The sequence below is a fragment of the Zeus faber genome, assembly GCF_960531495.2.
Source record: "Zeus faber genome assembly, chromosome: 19".
NCBI classification, from domain to species: Eukaryota; Metazoa; Chordata; class Actinopteri; order Zeiformes; family Zeidae; genus Zeus; species Zeus faber.
In genome coordinates, this window is record NC_137206.1 from 7,440,495 (window position 1) to 7,461,999 (window position 21,505).

Sequence of the window (21,505 nt, forward strand, 5' to 3'; positions counted from 1 at the left end):
AATGTGAAACCGCGGAGCGCAAATGTTGACCGAGCGCAAAGTGTGAATCGGTGGCGTCGGTGGGTGAGTCGAACCTCCCCGTTTCCCCGCATCCATTTCCCGGCGTCTCGGTGAACTCCCGACTCATTTAAAATATATATATATATATATATATTTGTTCGCTACGGACGATTCGTTTGCGAGTCTCGCCTCCGGGTCCCAGCATGCACTGCGGCCCGCGGAACACGGTCCTTGTCGCGTTCGTCCGCTGCCGCAGCCAAGCGGCGTCGAGCGACTCGCGTCTCTTCTTGAACGTAGTACGATTTTAAAAAACACCCCCCCAAAAAAAAGGGGGCAGGATGAAAACGACACATATTCTGCCCACACGACAAATGCCCAGAAGGTAAAGACGCCTCCGTTCAAGGCGAAACGCGGCGCTGTTTCGCCAGCAAAATCGCCGCTTTATACCGTACGTGCCGTGAAATGTCTTTGCGACGCGCAAATGTCGCTAAAGCCAACGCAATAGCCAAGCTGATGCCTGGCCAGCCAACCGAGCCCTCCAACGCAACGCGGTTGGTGAATAGAATAATATAAATACAACTACATTAAAATAAGACTCAAAAAGTAAATACGGGGAGGGGTACAACGCTGGTGTTGTTGAGACGTTCCGGGCTGCTTGACACCCAGTACTTTATTTCAACTCCCGTGCGAAGGACAGTTTCCAAAACGGCTTCGGCTTCCATTTATGTTCGCTCCGGCGACGGGAGAGAAACATTCCGCCCGCTGCCGATACGAAACGCCTCGAATGTCGCTTTGGGAAAACAGAGGGGAAGGAAAACAAAACCCGTCTCTTTCGAAAAAAAACCGCTTCTCGCGTCCGCGGGGAAACTAACTTTACAGGCTGTCACCCCAAGCGTTCGAAACGCCTCGTTATGTTTGTTCATGTGCAGTGAACTTGTGTGGCGCTCGAATCTCAGCAACTTGACGCTCTCCCCGTGTTTACCAGAAAAATGAAAATGGGGAAAAAATATATATAAGTACCATGTTGAATACTTATATTCAATATGTGATTCTGTTTTATACTTTGAAAACAGTAAGTACATTTGTGTGGATTAATTACACATTGTGATTTGAGAGAAGAAAAAAATATATATATCTGTATCTATATCTATATATAGATATAGATATAGATATATATATATTTGCGGACCAGATTTATCGATATACTATCACCATCTAGGCGGGGGCCGCATTCAATTGCCTCGCAGGCCGGATCTGGCCCCCGGGCCTGTGGTTTGAGTCCCCTGCTTTAATGCCTGAATGCCCCCTGTTCCTCTTGATAGGCCTCTCAAATACAAAAAAAAAAAAAAAAGTCATTCTTTCTACGTAATATGTGTTAAAAAAATATTCTGGCCTCAGTGTGTAACCTCCGTCTGGCACCGGTCCGCGTGCCCACGTCTCCGCATTCAGGTCTGAAGAAGCGCGAGATGTCACTTCCGCGTGCGTGCGTAGCCCGGGGCGCCAGGCGGGAAGAGGTCGGAAAATGACGTCGCTCGCCTTCTAACGCGTCTTCCATCCACACAGGGCGTCTTGAAGGCCCCGAACCGCCGCAGCTTGGCCGGCTCGTGTCCGGCAGCATGAGCGGCCCCGGTGGCGGTACTCCTGCGTCCGGCGGCGCCACCAAACAGAGCGCTCTGTTTGGAGAGCTGTGGACTCAGCTCGGGGAGTGCCATCGGAGTGCACTTCGAGGTAGTCCCATCTGAGCTCATCACCTGCTGACTTTCATTTCCCTAATATGTCTGTAGATGTCTTTCCCTCCTCGTTTCGCTTCATTTCCCTGCCACATCCATTGATTGGTCTCATCTCGGTATCCAGTGTAGCGTTTGCATGATTCTTCCCCTCCCCAAGCTTTACTTCCCGAATTTGGGAAGCCACGGTTAAAGAATGAACATAGTCCCCCCCATTGGACAAGCCCAAACAACATATTTACATTTTTTTAATGATATAATCAGAGTTCTAACCGGGTCATTGAAGTGCTTGACTAACCCATAATCAACATAGATTATGCCAGAGAAAAGTAAATTGAATCCAGAATGGTTGGAAATAGACACTTATAATTGTAGATGACAATGAGATTAATTTTATTTATATATATATAGATAGATAGATAGATAGATTTTATGTGGTTTGCGTAAAGTCCTTGAAAATGAAAATAAATAGTGCTTAAAAAAAGTACTTGAAAGTCATTGAATTTCATTTTGTAATGTCAGAATAAACCCTGTACAATATAATAATATTGATAATGATTGGAATATTTTATTAACAAAAAGGCTTTGTACAGTAGTTATTATGTAATTTACTTTCAACAAATTTTTCATTTCAATGGGAATAATTGAATAGGATATTTTCAGTGCATTGGTGCTTTGTATGTATTTGTGTTGTGAAAAGCAACTGCTGTTCCTTCATAAAGGCATTTCAAGTACGACATTCATGTTCAACCTGATGAACTGTGCTGACCAATGTGACCGTACGGCTCCGTGACTTGTTTTAACATTTCAATTGTATCATGTGTTTGGTTGACGGAGCCACACTTGTTAGTGGGTGGGTGCTGTGTTTGAAAATGTTCATATTAAGTTTGCATTAGTTTATTATCAAATGGATTTGTGTCTTTATGAATGGCCAACTTTCAGGATTATGTCAAGTGTCACCAGGGACGGACTGGGACAAAAAAACACCCCTGGACCTTTTTACCCAGACCAGCCCACCACAACCAGCCCACGGATACTCCACGCCCCATCGACGCACATACAAACACACCAGCCCTTGATACCACATCATGGATATGGATAATAAGCATAATAGACATACAAACACACCAGCCCTTGATACCACATAATGGAAAAGCTTAATAAGCATAATAGATGGGTACTCTAGACTACTGTAACACTAAAGCAGAGCTATTTTAAGATCAAGTGAAGGGTTTGTTGCCAGCAGGCCACCACTGAGGATACGATGATAGATTCAGGCAGTCGGTGTTTCATGAATAGTACCTGTTCAAATACCTGTTAAAATATGTCTATATTTGAACAGGCTGTATAAAATACTTTAACACAGGAAATATATCAGATAATGCCATTGCCAAATTGATCACTTTGACCTTGAAACTTGAAGGATTTACCGTTCAGGGCAGGTCTATCAACAATAAATAATTACAACCATCAGGTACCGACTGTACACATTCATAGTTCTAAAGTGCAGTTAAACAATAAATTATATGTAAAAAAACACACAAACTCTAAATAAGATCCAAAATTTAATAGAAATTAAGTATTGTACATTTTTTGGCCTGGTAAGGTACTGACCATTACTCCTGGCCTGGGTGTTATTGATCTATAAACAATAAAACAATATTTAAACAAGCAAACACCATCTTGTATATATTTGTACTAGTGCTAGGGTATTGCTGGTTCATAAATTATAAACAATATCCAAAACTGATATTTCTGACGCTTGAAGGCAGCACAGTAGCATTTCTGACAGGCCTTGAATGCAGCGGTGCTACCTTTGGGGAAAAAAAAAAAAAAATCCCGAGCAACTTCATGCAAGTTGTAACATCAACTCGGTCATTTATTTATTTATTTATTTTTCGGTGGCGCCTTTCTTCTTGATTTATTTTTATTTTTTTCTATTTTGACCGACTTGGTCATGAATCCACCTGTTCACGCGCTCTTGTTGACTTCTGGCATTTGGGTTGGGGGGCCATGAGAGATGTGCGTCCCTGGCCCCTTTGATTATGAGGGCTGGTGCATAATCACAGTGGGCCAGCGATGCACATCTCTCTGGTCTCTGTCACTCTTGTTTTTGTGTGAGGGGCTGCTTAGGCGGCCCACAGAGTAACCGCCCCACTGGGATTTGTCCTGGTGCTTTCTCTGCTTGTTTGAGGTGTTATGTTCATCAGAGTAAACAACGTAGCTCCTTTTTTCTTTTTTTTTTCAGAATTGGAGGCCAAAGTGAGCAAGCTGAAAAAGGATCGTTGTTTGTGAGTCTATTACTGTATGTTTTTGTGTTGTGTTGAAAATCAGCTGTCTGCCTCTGTCATTGGTCATTTGCTTTTCAATCCAGTGCATCCCTAATCCAAAAATTAGGCATGCACTTATCTATCTATCATTCTATCTGCGTATTCTGATCTATCTGTGTGTTTTGATCTATCTGTCTGTTTTGATCTATCTATCTGTGGTCCATCGTATGCCGATATATATAATGCCTATATCGTGTTGTTTTTTTGTTGTTGTTTTTTTGCATCTGATAAAATACAACAATTTAATAATAATAACAAATTAGACACAAAATTGCTGAACTTAAACAAACATTAATTTCACACTAAAACTTCCGAATTAAAAATAAATAATTTTAAAAAGAAGACAATGATAAGCAGCATCATATTTAAATCTGGTGGGGAAATAGAGTCCCCCTGTTGCATAAGTGCAGGATCTATTATTTACAAGTAAAGTATTTTCACAAAAACAAAAACCCCTCTTTTTACAAAATGAAGTCCCACAGAATCGGAAAGCAACAGGGAGACGTGTGGTGCGGCTCGGGACAGTGGGGACGCACAGGCAGCCACGTGCAGGACGGGCTGAACCCAGGGGGCACCTGCCGCTTGGTGTCCATGGTGCCCTTTTTATGTGCCAGGTTTTTTGTTATTGTTATTTATTTATACATTTAGTCATTTAGCAGACGCTTTTATCCAAAGCGACTTACAAGGGAGAATAACATTCAGCTACATTGCTACAGAGATTAGTGTAACAACAACATTCGTGTAACAATAAATACTGCAAGGTGGTGCTAAGTAATTGTAGGTTAGGACAGGAGGTACTCACTGAAGAGCTGGGTCTTCAAGTGCTTCTTAAAGACAGAGAGGGAGGTCCCTGCTCTGGTCATTTTTGGCAGCTCGTTCCACCAACGTGGAACTACAAATGAGAATAACCTGGATTGCCGTGGTTGTATGGCCGGCAGAGCCAGGCGACGCTCATTTGACGAGCGTAGCATCCGGGGGGCAACATGTGCTCTTACAAGAGCATTTAAGTAGGCGGGAGCATTCCCAGCAATCACTCTGTAGGCCAGCATCAGAGACTTGAACTTGATGTGGGCGGCTACAGGTAACCAGTGGAGCTCGATGAGCAGCGGAGTGACATGTGCCCTCTTTGGCTGGTTGAACACCAGTCGCGCCGCCGCATTCTGTATTATTTATCTTTGTTTGAAGCGTGAATGTGCATCGAGGTATCAGTTTTCCCCGATTGGGACACCCACAATGGTGCACATCGGGGCGGCCCATGATCTGTGCTCCGCTGTGCACTCCATTCCCTTACTGAAACTAAAAATAACCGTGTTGTGTTAAAACATTTGCGCAGTCTGGAGGAGGAAAAAAATATCCACTCAAATTCTCAGAGTTAGGTTGAAGTTTTGCCTCAAATGCAAAGTACTTCCCAACAGCACTCCTGCTGTTTTCTTTCAAAACCGGTCGCGGAGGCTCTGCAAACGCCATCTTTAATGAGCCAACACCATAACAAACCGTAGTGAATGATTGGATTGAAGACAGTGAGTGAGTGAGAGGAGGCGGGGCTATGTGGGCACCGCAGCAGGGTGTGGGACTCGCTGTCGGAGAGAAGAATAGCGGGAAAGCAGCTGCTGTTACTGGTATATTGATAGTGCGGAAAATGACTATTGAAACGGTTCCAAATATTCCGAATCAATATGTATAGAAAAATAGATATTTTTGACAACACTAGTCTGCAGACCTTTTTTGTTTATTGGCCTCATGAGCGCAGGCATGGCAGATGCCAATTATCTCAAAATACTCGAATATCGGCCCATTTAATCGGCTGACCTATCAATCGGTCGACGACTACTGCCTGTCCGCCTGTCTGTCTGTCTGTCCGTCTGTCTGTCTGTCAGTGATTGTTTTAATAATCTGAGCCGTGGAGTTTCTCTTATGGTACAGTAATTTTGCTTTACAGAGACGCACAGAGGCTGGAGGAATTCTACAGTCGTAACCAGCGGCTGAAGGAGCAGCAAAAAGCCCTGCAAGAAAGCGTCGGCCTCTTGGAGGAGAGGTGAGAGCCGGGTTTGGTATCAGGTGTAAAGGCGTCACCGGTTGCTTGTAATCTTATGTTCATATATTTATATTTCAGTAGACCTAAAGTGCAAAAGATTCACACTCATATCAGAGCCAGATATATTCCACAAGTAAATTATTTGGTGTTCAAAATCAAAGACAAGAAGAGACATCTGATTGAACAAATACATTTGGTTTTAAAACGATATCCCAGGTTCAGTAACTAATAATAATGGATAATTTGATAACAATGAATAGATTTTAATTGCTGATATTTTGAACAACACTTGTGATTAAACTATGGATTGTGTCTGTTATTCACGTTATTTAAATGAAATATACCCCGACTCAAACCATCTGTTCTGGCTAATGCACACGGGGTGCTACAAAACAGCAAGTGACATTCTAAGTAAACTATTCCACGTCATTTAGTTCATTGGCCTCAATCTAAAGCAACTCTGCGAAAACAGGCTAGAGTTAATGTGATTTGTGGCCAATGGAGAAAATAAAATTAAAGAACAATGAAAAATAAACCCCTGCAGAGAAATGCATCCAATGACTGGATCTCATAAACTTAATGAAATAATAATCTCAAGCACAAGGCGGCTCACCCGATTTATGAGGGAGCGAGTGCATCTCCCTCACAGATGAATATCGTTTATCATGCACATGTTCGTCACTCAAAAATATTTTTCACACATGATATACTGTTATAGTGTAAATCTAAATAATATGCGTGTTAATTTCTCCTCTTCCATACTCGAGGCTGAGGGCAGGCGTATGTGACCGCTGTGCCGTCTTGGAGGAGAATTTGACGGCCAAGAGTGCCGAGTACGAGAAGAGCCTTCAGCAGAACCTGCACATCATCGCCAAACTCAGTGAGTTTCTTCATTACGTTTTGTACGTTAAAAAAAAACATACTTACTTGACACCTTATGATAGATATGATATGTATTATAAGAAGGCTGCATGGTGGATTTGTTTTATATTTACTGGAAAATCTTAACCATTCAGAAAAGTTAGGTTTGATGAGATGTGTATATTTACCTGTGAGTGAAGCAGCATCATTTGAATAATTCCTGTATGTGAGAGGATGGGTTCTTTCTTCTGCAAAGTTTTCCATATCATGCTCATTTTAGTGCAAATATTCGACATACAGCGTTCTTACCATTAAAGAAATGTAAGTACTGGAATAGCCTCGTAAATAGGCCATTTTATATTGAAGTGCTTGAGGAGGACTTGAAAAAAAGGCGCCATCACTGAAAACCTGTGATATTACCCCTGGTTTTGTCATTCAAATCGTGACATAATAAAACATCCAGAATAGCTTTAATGACGTAGACTACGCCTGGGAAATATAAATGTGATCCAGCATGGTTGGAAATGGACTCTGATAATAGTAGATGACAATGAGATTAATAATGTATGTATAGATATACTAATAGATATACTAATATAAATAATAGACAGAGAGACTAAGATTATATTATTTTTATATTATATATTATGATTATATTTATCTTATTTAATAAAGATCAAATTGAAAATGGATTATATTTGTTTTCCGTGAAGTCCTTGAAAATGCTGAAAAAAAGTCCTTGAATTTCATTTTGTCATGCCAGAATGAACCCTGTACGTATACTGCTGTATCTTGCCCTCACATTAGCTTTATCAATACCTGTGTATTCCAGGCAGCTGAAGAAGCAAGTATGATTTTGTTATGGCGTCGGCTTTGTCGTTTCTTCTGCAGAGAGTGAGAAGGCCAGACTTCACGATGACAACCTGGAGCTCAAGGAAGAACTAGAGAAACTTAAGGCCTCCCTGTGAGTTTTCAGTCTTCAGCGCTGTCAATGGCTTTTCTTTTTGCAGTTTATATTATCCCATGGCAAAACCCCTTTCTCATCACTGTCATTATCCGCATGTGCAAAGCAACCTGTGGCGGTGCACCATCACACGCACCGTCTCCATCGCCGCAATGAATACTGTGTGTGGCTATAGAGGCGAGCGTGACTATGGTCTGCCAGTACAAGAGGGAACAAAAAGACACTGTATTTTGAGTTTTTGAGCACAAGCCCTAGAGCATCATATCACATGGTTTTGCGTCCAGCAGCCCAGAGCACCGGCGGTCCCCGTCCCCAGAACAGGAAGAGGGCGTGATCCCAGACTCGCCGGTGTTGCCCGCCTCCCTGCCGCTGGCGAACAAGCTGAAGAGGCGCAAGAGGAGCGGTCGGCACGCCAGCGTCCACTACGCCGAGACGCCCCTGCTGAAGCCCAGCAGTTCGCTGTTCTACGGTCAGTCCCGCTCGGCGTGCACTTGGCTGATCAATCATAATAATGACATTTGTTTGTTAAGCACTTTTCAAATCAACTGAGAACGTGCAACACAGAGCGGGTAAAACATGTGTCTTAAAATGTTTTAGGAAAAGATCAATAAACAAGTCATTTAGATTCAAAATTCGAGATTATGCACAATAGTCACTAAACCGAACATAATAGCTAACCTAATTCCTACCTAGCAACTAACTGAAACTAACTGATTCCTAAAACGTAATGCAGTTAGTGAATAGAATGATATCAATATAAAAATTAAAAACAAGACTGAAAAAGGTAATACAGAGGAGGGGTACCTCAAAATCGAAGTAAAGGGAATAGAGTTATGTATATGGTATAGGCTATTTGTACATACAGATATATGCAGTAAAGTGCATGTGAATAAAGTGAGTATGGAGATATATACGGTACACATTTGTTGTTTTTTGACAGTGCAAATATAGTTTGGTCATTACACATAGCCATTTCATTCTAACACTCATTTGGTACCCCATTAGAATTTAAGACAGAATCATGTATTGAATAATGGAGAGGAAATAGAATGGGGCACTTTTTAGATTGAAACAATTGAAACAACTCAGATAGAGGTGGATGCACACATTTTTGAGAGTTTTGAAACTGTTCTAGTCTAGAAGGTCGTTACCGAAGCAGAAACAATCACAAATCACCTTTAATGGATCGGCATGGTGCGTGGTACAATAGCATGTACCAGTTTGAGGGGCTGTAATACGGAATGTTTAAGGCCAGTATAAATTAGGAATTGCAAAAAATTGCAAAAGACTTAATTTGCTCCGTGACACTGATTATACCTTGAAAGTACATGAGACTGTGTTGTCTCCTTTTAGGGCTGGACCAGCAGCCGAAAGCGACTTCCAAGAGCCCGAGGAAACCGGACACGCTGGTACCCGAAACGTGCCAGATGGACACCTCCCTCCCCTCACGTACGGCTGTGCCTGTTATAATTCTTCCAATTAAAGTTAATAATTCGCTTTAATATATATTTACAAAAAATGTATGAGGTTTGCGCAGAAAACAGATTCATCTTGTTGCAGAGAATGTAAACGATAACCTTGAAGAGGTGGTGGCAGAAACCTGTGCCATGGAACTGCCTGTATTGCAGGTGAGATGCTTTGAATTGTGTTTTTATAAGTTAGGAGAGGCGGGGAAAAACTTAGCAAGACATTTTGACCTTTGCAAACCTGCTGTCATGCAAACCTGCATGACAGCAGGAAATATTAGCATATTTCAACATATCACTTACGACTAGTACTAGCATTATAGCACTATATTATTACTATGCACAAATTACTCTGGAACATTCTGTTCTTTACTTTTGTGTACCTGCCACCTGCCGATATTTGGATGACAAGTTAACTCCATTTTAACTGTACATTATATTATCTCTTTTACTTTCACTGTTTTGTTAACTTCTGCTGCTGTAACACCTGACTTTCTCCCTGGGGATTAATAAAGTTTTGATGTATTAACCCTCTTTTTATTCTCAAATGTATTCCTGAACATTCTTAAACAAATGCGCCTGGATGAAGAAACTCAAACAAATCACTTGATTAGGTTTATTTTTTTGCCTCCGGTTTCTTTCTCCCCGTCCTCAGCGTGATGTCACTGCAGTCCCGCAAAGCATCTTGTTGCCTACCACAAAGAGCAAGGTCCGTTTAAGGTAAGGCACTATGGGATGTTTTTTACAGAACTATGAGCCCTAAACGACGTGCATATCTTAGATGCTCTGTTTTTCATCAGTTACATTCGTGTCCTTTAAATCACACCGGGTTCCCTTTCTGTTGACAACTCACACTTGAAGAGAGACGTGTTTAAAACCGGTCCATCCCGCTTCTAGGCCCCGCGCTCCCTCTTCCTCCGTCCACTACCCACAATCCAGCCCGGGATCCCCACCCCCCCTCCCCTGCTTTAAGCGGCCGCCGGCTGACGACCCTGTTCACCGAGCCAAACGGAGGAAGGAGGCCACCTGCTCTGGGGAGGAGGGAGAGGATGACACGCTGCTTCCACGGGGCGGGGAAGGGGAGCCGAGCGGAGGACCTCCCCCTCCGGCGGGTTCAGACACCGCAGAGCCTCCCAGACTGCACCCCAAGGTCGGTTTTCATCCCGCTCAAACACGTTTAAAATATATATATATTTTTTTCTTTGACATGGGCAGTCATTATGCGTAGGTTTAGCGTAAACTGGGGATCTATGAAGCTATCGGTTTGTTTGGGCATATGTGAACACAGCAAACGCGCTCTGTTCTGGACCAAATCAACCGCACAGACACCGCCTAGAGGGGCTGCCCTCGGCACGCTTGCAATTGCTACAGGGAGCAGATCGTTTGCAGTGAGAATGCAACCGACCCAACGTTGACCCAAAGTAATACGCACATGCTGTACTACATGATGGATATTTATTTATTTATCGATCTATCTATTTAATTGTTTGTTTGTTTGGTTGTTTGTTTATTTATTTATTTGTTTGTTTGTTTATTTATTTTGGGGGGGTATCTGGGTTTTTAATATTTTAATTTTATTACTACTATACTTAGTACTACTATATTTTATAGTTATTATTTTTATAATTTGTAGTTGTGATCATTTTATATTATGAGTCAGCGGTGTTCTTCTACTTATGTCATAAAGTTCGCAACAGCAGGTATGCACCAGAGTTACAAAGTCCGCTTATAATACGCAACACTGGGCTTTAAAAGCGGTTCAAAAACCCGTGCCTCACTTCAAGGTCTAATAAAAGATTCAATCAACTTAACAGAAATGAAAGTTTTAGTTCGATTTTTAGCCATGTAAAATTGTGAACCCCTTAAAAAAAAAAATCTAAATTTTCAACCCCTTGAAATTCAGAAACCGAAGTTTGAGTACGGGCGAAAAAACATGCAACGTTTGCTTTCGATGAACTTATTGCAAAATTTCCACTCAAAGTGACGCGACAAAGGTCTCCAACAGAACCTGCCGACGCCCTCTGACGGAACATGGAGTGTCCTTGGCATGTTTGTTATAAGTGATTCGCAAAATATCATATCCTGCTTCGTCTGATGTGGATGTTGAATCTGAACCCGTAGGGAGCGCCGTCCCCCGGTGGAGCTCCCGCGCAGAGACCTGCAGGCAGGAGGACTGGTGAAGAGGAGGCAGCAGAGCAGGAACTCCACGCCGGTGGGAGTCTGAAGGCCGCCGGCTTTCTAAAACGTCGCTCGCTCACTCACTCACTTAATGCTTGCTTACAATGTGGAACCCAGTCAAAGTCGCTTGATTTCGGTTGTGTATTTAGTCGTGAAGCAAGGCTGGTGGAACGGACTTCAGTTCATGTGATTTCATTGAGACGATGACAATTTTCATATTTGGCGGCATAAATCGCCGTATATATTTTCTCATCATTTTGATAGAACAGAGTATAAAAATGTAGTGAGTGTTTGTAGCGCTATTGACTATTTTCCAGGTTGTGCTATCTACGAGGTTTTTATAAATCAACCATCAGTTACCTACACTGATATACCTTTAGTATTTTGTATATTAGGACAAATGTCCCTTAAATTGTAACTCAAATAGTAGTATTTTTATTTTGCAGGGCTGCAAACTGAGCACCATTCATAATGCTTCTTCCAATAAAAGCGGATGAAGTGACATGGTATAACAGCACTATTATTGTTGAATGCGAGTCGTCCTGCTATACCAGCCCCCTCTGCTCTCCCCATCGCAGGGAAGCCCAGGGTGGAGCCCATGTGGAGCATGGACCCTGCGCTGGCCCTCTCCATGTATCAGTCGCAGGCCCCCACCGCTGCGGAGGTAAGCCCCGACAGCAACGCGCCGTGTAGGCCCCGGCCGTCTCAGTCACCGGCGCTACGGTTCGGTATCCGGAGTAGAAATGTTGCTTCAACGCACCGCCGCTGGTACCTGGGAAAGCCCGAAACACGCTTCTGCGTCCGTCAGGGCGAGAGCGTGCGCGGGTTTGGTATAGGTCTTTACATGTGTGCTCTATGTCCTGGAATGAACAATTTTCATCGTTCGCCACAGAACAGTGAGCGGGAGTCTGCCGATCCCGACTGCACCTTCGTGAGCCACACCCTCCTCCAGGGTCGTGGGGCCAATAACCAAGAAGACGACGATGGTGATGAAGAAGAGGAAGAAGAGGAGAGCATCCTTCCTGGTAACTGTTGACTGCTGTATTTTCAGCGCCATTTCTCATCTTATTGTCGTCACTCAAGCAAAACACGTCAAATCCGATTGAGATTAAGATATTAAGAGAACTTGTAAAAACCCAATTGATCCCGATCAGTGTTGAAACCAGGGCCTGGGCAGGGGCCCAACGACAGTCTGGACAGAATGTTCGACGCCACCGCCTACGGAGAGTACAACTCTCATTTTGAGCAGCCGTGTCATGAGCATGGCCATGATGATGATGATGATGATGATGACTATGAGGACGAGGAGGAGGAGGGTATGCTTATCGGTGTTTTCTATATTTATGTTTGTGTTGATCGTTAAGAGTTTCTTCGCTGAATACTAGATGTTGGGTCCAAACACCGTTCTCTCCCCCCTCGTGTTTTTATTTATTTTTTATTTATTTATTTTTTTCCTCATAAAGAACACCGCCCCCCGGGGATTCAGAGTAAAGAGCAGAAAGGCAGGTGAGACCTTCATTCATAATGCTCTTTTTTACTTTAGCATTGTTTCTCGTGTGTGTGATTTTATACTATTATTCTTATGATTTAGTTTTTCTTATTTTGTAAGTACAGCATATAATCAGTCCCTCTCGGATTACGCAGCAATTCTATGTGGTTAATGCAAAACAAAGTCATCTTTTTTTTTTTTTTTTTTTTTTTTTAAAGCTTTCTCTAAAGGAGCTGCATGATATTTCATGATATTTTGGGGGAAAGTAGCTAAAAATTGCAATTCGGCAACAAAAATTTCTTCTTTCTTTCGCATTACTGAGTACTATCCGTAATTGATAGTTTAATAATGGATGAATGACTAAACTGTTGATGTGAATTGCCTTAAAACGGCCCCGTCACAGTGACACCTCGACTGGTTCATCAAAGGTCGATTGGGGAGATGAGTTGAACTTGCATTCAGTCAGACCTCACTTCTCTCTCCGTTATCAGAAACCCGACGTTTGCACATGTGGCGGTGGTTCGCAAGAAAGATGAGCGGAGGAAACTGAAAGGCAGCACATGCAAGGAGTGTGACATTGTGAGTATTCTCCGTTTGGCGTCGGCAAGCGCGATAACCATCCCACTTATTACTGTTGGTTGCAATATTTTTTTATGTTTTTATTTCAGTATTACGCCCACCTGCCCGAAGAGGAAAGACGGAAAAAGCTGTCTGCATGCTCCAGGCACCGCTTCCTCTACATTCCACCCAGCACTCCTGAGAACTTCTGGGAGGTCGGCTTCCCCTCCACGCAGACCTGCATTGAGAGAGGTACATCTGGACGGGAGCTGGGCCCGAGTTCACACAAAGTGAAAAATGAAGGAAGTTGTCCAATTTTAAAAGGGGGAAATTCCACCAGCAATATTAAAATACTAAATAGTCTAGAAGTAATTCATCCCAAATAAAGAAACATCTCAGAAAGGCATTTTGAGATTCTGGATTAATTTAAGTAGGATTATTTAAGTCCTGATTTAGATTAAACCCCATCTGTGAAACCACACTGTAGAGCTTAGCCAACTCTTAATTGTTTGTTATTTTCTTGTTGTATTTTGCTCCTAGGTTACATCAAGGAAGAGAAAAATCCGCAGGCCCGCATGCGGAGAAGGCAGCCCCTCGCTGCTCTGTTCTCCCCAAAGCGCAAGGAGCCGGAGGCCTGAGGGGAAAAGCTTTTGGACTGGTGCACAACTGGTCCGTGTACAGGTCCAGGCGTTAATTATTCTGTAGAAAAAGATGCGCAGTGAATGCTTCTGTAAGTTAACAGCTTTTAATGCTCTGTTCATTTTGGACTTCCAAGTATCCTAATGTTTTCTGCAGATCAATATCACAGTGCCGCTTTGGACGAATAAATATAAAAAAAACAATACATGTTTGTTATATTCCTGACTGATGTACTAAGTTACTTTGGGTAAACATGTAATGTAATGATCAAAGAATGTAATGACCAAGAACACTTAATCTTTTCAGGATCACATATGGTGTTGTATTACACATACAGTATAGTGCAAACAGAGGCTCTCTTTACATTGTTAAATAAAAAGTATTTTCTCATTGAATTTGTTTAATGTCCCAAATGCAGAGAGACTTAAGCCTGAAATGCTCGAACAGTGTTTTTTTGTGGTTAATTATTAACCCCAACATGAAAAGTAACATCACAACAGTAACACTACATGTTATACTAAACCACCAAATTCAAGGTGTATGTATTAAAAAAAACTTTTAAAAACGTATGCTTTAAAACCCAAAAAAGAGGTAATAAAATAACAGAAAGAACTTAAGTCTTCGACAGAAACAGGCCTAAATAGAATACCGGCCAAATACAGTTGAAACAAAGAAACGGGCCACGGTCATATGCCTATATATGGTGTGGATGTTCCAGGAACAAAAAAAAAAAAAGCTGTTAGCTCCCTGCTAACAGGACCGTGATTGGTTCACACCCTACCAAGACTGTGATTGGTTCTTTAGGAACCACCCCCAAAATGAGAAAATGCCCAGTAACAACACTGCGACTGGTTCACACCCCGCAAGGCTGATTGGTTTTCCTGGGACATACCGCCAAGACTATGATTGGTTCCCTGCACTGAATGAAGCAGGGAAGAAATCCCTAGTAACAAGACTACGATTGGTTCCCGGCGATGAAAGGGGCAGAACATGTAATTGGAGAAGAGAACATCTTGGGTATATAAGGAAGTCCAAAAGATGGGTTAGTTTGTTGGGCTCCGGAGCCCCTCTCACTGTTTATGTTGTACTTGAGGCTCAGATACACAATTAACTTTTTTGCATTGGGCTCAGTTCAGTTCCAGTGTTTTTTTCTTCCACGTTTTTGAGGCCAGAGCAGGTAGAAACATCGTCCAGAAATACAGACTTTTCACTGGCCCAGGTCTGGACCTCTTTGGTCATGACCGTATCCTTTACGAAAGAGCTTAACACATTGCAGGGCATACAGGCAACAGCACTCAGGGAATTTATGATCGACAAGGAATGACAAGGGAAGACAACAGACGGAACATAGCTGAGGGGGAAACAACAGAGGACATCTGCAGGACAAACAAAGGAACACAGGACCTGGAGAGAGCAAAAGAGAGACCAGAACAGGTGGAACACAAGACTACATACACCATGGAGAGCAGGATAACAAGAAACAGATTTTAAACTTATAACAAACACAGGGCAAAATCATGACAGTACACCCCCCCCCTCCCCAAGGACGGCTCCCAAATGTCCCTCCAAGCTGAGCAGGGGGGATAGAGGGGATCTGTAGGCAGGCTTCAGGGGTCAAAACAAACCCCGCAGGCGGATGACCCACTGCGCTGGAAACCCACACCACCAAACAGGGCAGGTAGGTGGAGTCGTTCCGGAGGGCCACCCGGGTGCAGGGTAAGTGAGCGAGACCGTTCAGGAGGTCAACCTGACTCCGGGACAGATGAGCGCAGCTGCCCCGGAGGTCGACCATGTAGGCGGTGTCGCTTGGGAGGTCGACAACATAGACGGAACCACTTCGAAGGGCGGCCCAGAGGCTGGGGGTTGGTGAAGAAGGCCAACTTGCCTGATGTTGACGGAGAAGGCTGACTGGGCATGTCAAGGACCAGGAACGGATGGAGCCTCTGCGGGGCAGCTGACTGCTCAGGACCAGGAACAGACTGAGCTTCGGCAGTGGCGGCCAACAGCTCGGGACCAGGATGGGAGCATTTTATTTCAAAACCAACCAAAACACTTTCATAGGCGATGGACATCAATAATCGGGTGGGAAACCCTTCAGTCCAGACCTCACATCGGATCCCTGGTCACGCACAGCACATTGGTGTTAGGATCTCCTTGAGGCAGGTCCCAGGCTCCTGCTCTAAGGTAATGGAAAACAAGGATGGATCGCACGCTTGGCTTTGTGTCCTGTTGAAAAATAACCAGAATCCAGGCTCATTCGAAAGCCTGAGCAAGGCTGAGGTACTGAGCAAGATCGGGGTACCTGGCTCCACCAGGCCCAAGTGGGCCAAAAAAGTGAGGAGCCAAAGACAGGACTCTGCAGAGGATAAGCTACACTGAATAAATTAAATAACCAATGCTTAACTACTTCAGTACTTGCATTATAATTGTAGTATAACGTTCAATATGACATGGAAACTGAGCGTAATAGATGGTTAGGTTTCTGTTCTTTTTTTCCCTCTCCTCTTCCATCCTGACCGCTTCTGAGATACCTTCTGGTGGCCGATCACCAGAGCCAATGTGCCACACCCCACCCAAGACCAGCCTTTCCTGTTTGGATCCTGCCAACCACTTCCTGGTGTTTCAGTCTGCTGATGGCCTTGTTTACCCGTTCCTTTGCTTTCCAGTTGCGACCTATTCGGACTGTTGAGGGATGGTTCACTCAAAGGTGGCAGGTCAACAAGAGGACATGCCTCAATGATGTAAGGAGGCTCTGGAGAGCTCTCCTTCTCAATGTCCATGCTCTGCAGTATTCTCCAGGTACTGGCGAGGGCCAGCCATCTGTGTCACCAGGTCCACAGCAGTGATTTGCAGACTGGGCGCTGTCACTGCATGTGCGAGATATCGAAGTTGTGCTGCAAGCTAGAAAAAAACTGGGTGCTCTGGCGCAGATTTTAATGCTAAATAGCTAATGTCACAGCACCCCATTGTTGGTTCACCCCTGGAATTGACACCCTCCGACGAACTATGGAAGGTGTACTACAATGGATTTATGTCTGCTAAATTGTGCCAATGATAACCAAAAGAACATGTTCTTAACATGTTCTTGTTAAATAATACGCCCAGGGAAAATACGCCAGCTTTCTGGTGGTGTATTTGTGCCGCTCTGATTGGCTGCTACAGGGAAAAGCCTTAAATTGCGCGCAAGGGGTGCCCCGTGAGACTCCGCCACTTGTGGCACCGCAAACAGACCACGGGAAAAAGTGAGAGCAGAAGAAGTGGTGTTTTGTGAATTCAGCGATGGCCTTCATGAACCAGGAGTACTTTTTAATCTGTTAAGATGATTGGATTTAGAAATGGAAGTTAACAGATACTCCTTTGTTAATGTGTTTTTGTGTGAAACAAATGTTGAGACATGATTCTTACTTTTGTAGAGACATGACCAGAACGATTTTCAGGCAATACCATGGTAATAACGCTGCTTTATTGTGTAATCTGACACAAATGAAAAAATATACGAATAGTCACAGAGGAGGCTAAACTGAAAACACTGACGAGGGTGGTGTAATGTTTCCGGATTGTTACTTGAAGGGCATCACAAAATACCAAATGTGTCAGGGGTAAGAGCTTGTGTTGCCAGGGCAGACAGGAGTCGCTCTCAGTAAATAAGAGCCTTGCAGTCTCCCCTCGGCTTCTTGATCTTGTCATAGTTCTTGTTAATGATGTCGAACAGCACGGCCTGCAGAGAAGGAAAAAAAAAAAAGAATGATGGAATAGGGTAACGTGCCACGTGCCGTGCCAAGTCCTGTTCACTGACCAGGATAACCATGGTTTTAGCCTGAGGGTGAACCGCAATTACCCAGACACGGCTGTTGGATCGCAAGCAGATTGAAAGGCATTTGCAACCTTGTTTTAGGAATATATATACTCTCAAGATAGACGTACAGTATATACCAGGAATAGACGGTAAAATCTCAAACTCGATATAATCTCGAGGCTGTATGACTATTCCGTACGGAAAAGTCCTCTTACGTATGTGTTGCGGATCTCGAGCACCAGAAGGCGGAGCTCACGGTACTGGTACTGGTCCAGCTCGTGGACCAGCTGTCTGAAGTCTCCCTACAAGACAAGGATGAGAGGAGTGAGGGCCAGACGGGGCAGACAGGCAGAACGGAAAATACACATCACAGATATAGACGCATGTGCCTATCCACATGTTTAAACCGGATTTACACATAAAGAGCGCTTAGTTAGCACAGGAAAATTCCGACAATTATTTCAACAACCATCGCTAATTTTGGTGAGATATGGTGGGACAAGCCGACACACACGCACAGCAGTTGAAGTAAATAATTATGTACCGTGCAGCTTACTCGTGCCTGCAGATACGTGCACGTAGACAAATCACACAAAGCACACATACAGACCAAAGAACTGATGCGAGACTCGCCAACGATTCGTTCACAGCGAACAAATATTTTAAACGACTCCGGGGCTGGGAGCCTAACTCTGAAAGAGTCGTTCGTTTGCGACTCAGCGACCGCAGTAAGGAACGAAAGGAGAGAAACCGAGCGTGTGAGACGAGCATGCACATTAAGTCAAGAATCAAACGGACAAAAGAGTCTTTGAAAGTTTAACCACTGTTTTTGCGGTCGCTCGTAAAGAGCGGAACCTCCCCAAAAAAAGAGAGAACTTTTCACCGCGAGACCGAAGGGAAACTGACCACATGGGGCTGTTTGGCGGCTTTGGCCACGGCATCGCCTCGCTCGCTGTAGTATCTGTCGGACAGAACAAATAATCATTCATCACACCGAATCGGAAATTGGTTTGGAATTAAACCCTAAAGTGACAGGGAGCGTGCGTTTCTTACTTTGAAATCTGCGTTTGGAACGCCTCGATCTTGGTGCGTGTGCTGGTCAGCAGCTCAAAGACTTTCTCCTGTAACGAGAAGCAACATGAGGCCAAGCTATCAACTCTCCCAAGTTAATAAGAGACTTATGGTTGATAAGTAAGACTAATAGTTATATAGTAAGACTAGTAGTTAATAAGACTTATAGTTATATAATAAGACTAATAGTTAATAAGTAAGACTAATAGTTATATAGTTAGACTAATAGTAAATAAGTAAGATCAATAGTTATATAGTAAAAACTAAGTTATATAGTAAAACGAATTGTTATATAGTAAAACTAAGTTAATAAGTAAGACTAATAGTTAATAAGTAAGACGAATAGTAAATAGGTAAGTCTAATAGGTAAGACTAACAGTTAATAAGTAAGACTAATAATTACTAAGTAAGACTAATAGTTACTAGGTAAGACTAATAGTTACTAGGTAAGACTGATAGTTAATAAGTAAGACTAATAGTTAATAAGTAAGACTAATAGTTAATAGGTAAGACTAATAGTTAATAAGTAAGACTAATAGTAAATAGGTAAGACTAATAGTTAATAAGTAAGACTAATAGTAAATAGGTAAGACTAATAGGTAAGACTAATAGTTAATAAATAAGACTAATAGTAATATAGTAAGGCAAATGGTAATATAGTAAAACTAAGTTATATAGTAAGCAAGCAATACTGCATCATGGCACAAATTACCACCAACAACCCTGTGACAATGTACAACTACACACAATGTGTATGTGGATCATTGAAGGAAAAAGAAAATCTGATTTATTGATTAAAACAAAGAAAAATAATAATAAAACCCTCCCTCAAAACTAACTGAAACTACCTCGCTTCTGAATTAAACTCTACTTGTTGTATACAGTCTGCGGGCCGTTTGTCTTTTATTTAAAACGCTTTTCTTTTCGATTTCCACACGGAACGAAAAAAGGAAAGTTCTGTGAGCTCCTCACCATTTCAACCCAAGTTTTCACCTCTCCAGGCCCATCCCACTTAAACTGAAACTAACATGACGCAGCACACAACCACGAGGCGGTGGAGGAGCTTTTTGGGGAACTGCGTCAAAAGCGGAACTAAAACAACCTTGCACTGTATTCACTGTGCTACTGGGGCACTTACACACTTTTCATCCAGCGAATCACAAACAGCAACCTAACCTCACAGGGAACTAGCAACTGGGAGCGTTCTAATTGAACAGAACCTGAAAATTAAATTCAATGGGAAATCTAAAATCTGTGTCTCTCACGTTCATTCTTTTGCTCCCAAGGAAACCAGTGCCGGTCATTTACCTGTACAGCCACTCCAAAGTTGTTGCCATCTTCAACTTTAGGAATTTGCAGCTGTATCCACATGGACACCTGGTGGACGAAGAAACCCAAAGTCAGTGCACATGTAAAGGAATTCAGTTCCAATCTATTTAATATGCTTTCCAGGAAAGATCTCAAAATGCAGTTCATATAGAGCTACACATGCAGTGTTTAATGTATCTGTTCAATTATTTTATTTTATTTATTTGTCTGTCTTTCTTAAATGTACTATTCATTCCCTTGAAATATTTTAATTACTGTTAATTATAAATTCCTGAATGAAAGAAAGAATTTGAGCTGCATGTTTTTTATGAAAGGTGCTACACAAATAAAGTTATGATCATTAAATAATAATAATTATTAATACTTTATTATTAATCATTAATATTATTCATCATTATTATTATTATACTCCCTGAAGGAGTACCCTATTGTTTTTGTAAATGAAAAACTGACGTCGGTAGTGTGTGGATGTCATGGATCCACTGCACTCACAGACAAGATAAAATAAGTGATTGAATTGAATGAATGAATAAAATATGAATTAGGGGCAGTCCCGACATGCAGCCTCGTGATTGGTCGATAATCAGGACCTCGCCAACATGGCGGCACGTGCAGATGTGGCGGACGTCGGAGCTTTGTGGGTGTCATGGATCGGACGGACCCGCACGCAATCTGAATGACATTCGCATTTGGACCAGTTCCCGCGTGACGTAGTTTCAGTTTCATCCAGATCGGCGGTTCAGTGTTATGGACGGAGTTTGTGATCAACAATCGCGGCGTCGCCAAGACGGCGCCACGCGCAGACGCAGGCTACGACGGAGTACACAGATGTAGTCACCATCGGACTTCCTTAACTAGGCACGTTTATTTATAAAGCACATGTCAACAAGGCAACTGAAAGGGCTTCACATAAAATAAGAGAAAATAGTCGCAGCAGACCTGCAGCTTCCCCACAGTTTGCTCCAGAAAGGTGGCGCATAAAAAAAAAAAACAACGGAACGCCGCTTCTCCAGGTCTAGTTTTGACTCTGGCCTGTCCCAGACGACCTGGGAGCTCTGGATG

General features: G+C 42.8%; 2 protein-coding genes across 3 annotated transcripts in view; one reads left to right on the forward strand and one right to left on the reverse strand.

Moving 5' to 3' along the window:
- The first annotated feature begins 249 nt into the window (after nt 1–249).
- rbbp8 (retinoblastoma binding protein 8) lies at nt 250–14,452 on the forward strand. 2 transcript variants are annotated; one of them, XM_080020633.1, is made up of 19 exons: nt 250–382; nt 1,564–1,728; nt 3,976–4,018; nt 5,997–6,092; nt 6,860–6,972; nt 7,845–7,917; nt 8,202–8,386; nt 9,271–9,366; nt 9,478–9,545; nt 10,039–10,103; nt 10,281–10,533; nt 11,505–11,595; nt 12,140–12,225; nt 12,454–12,586; nt 12,716–12,877; nt 13,025–13,067; nt 13,542–13,629; nt 13,719–13,860; nt 14,149–14,452. In XM_080020633.1, the coding sequence occupies exons 2-19, from the start codon at nt 1,617–1,619 to the stop codon at nt 14,244–14,246; spliced, it is 1,947 nt and encodes a 648-aa protein (XP_079876759.1). In that variant the 5' UTR covers nt 250–382; nt 1,564–1,616; the 3' UTR covers nt 14,247–14,452. The 2 variants fall into 2 exon arrangements, with proteins under 2 accessions (XP_079876759.1, XP_079876760.1); XM_080020634.1 differs by having other exon boundaries at nt 8,205–8,386.
- Nucleotides 14,453–17,690: 3,238 nt separating this feature from the next.
- psme1 (proteasome activator subunit 1) overlaps nt 17,691–21,505 on the reverse strand; it is a 6,831-nt gene continuing 3,016 nt past the window's right edge. The window contains exons 7-11 of the mRNA XM_080019922.1: nt 20,423–20,491; nt 19,097–19,164; nt 18,950–19,004; nt 18,259–18,345; nt 17,691–17,965 (exon numbers count right to left, since the gene is read on the reverse strand). Of these exons, the coding sequence (XP_079876048.1) occupies nt 17,885–17,965; nt 18,259–18,345; nt 18,950–19,004; nt 19,097–19,164; nt 20,423–20,491 (360 nt within the window). The 3' untranslated portion in view covers nt 17,691–17,884. The remainder of the gene's footprint in view (nt 17,966–18,258; nt 18,346–18,949; nt 19,005–19,096; nt 19,165–20,422; nt 20,492–21,505) is intronic.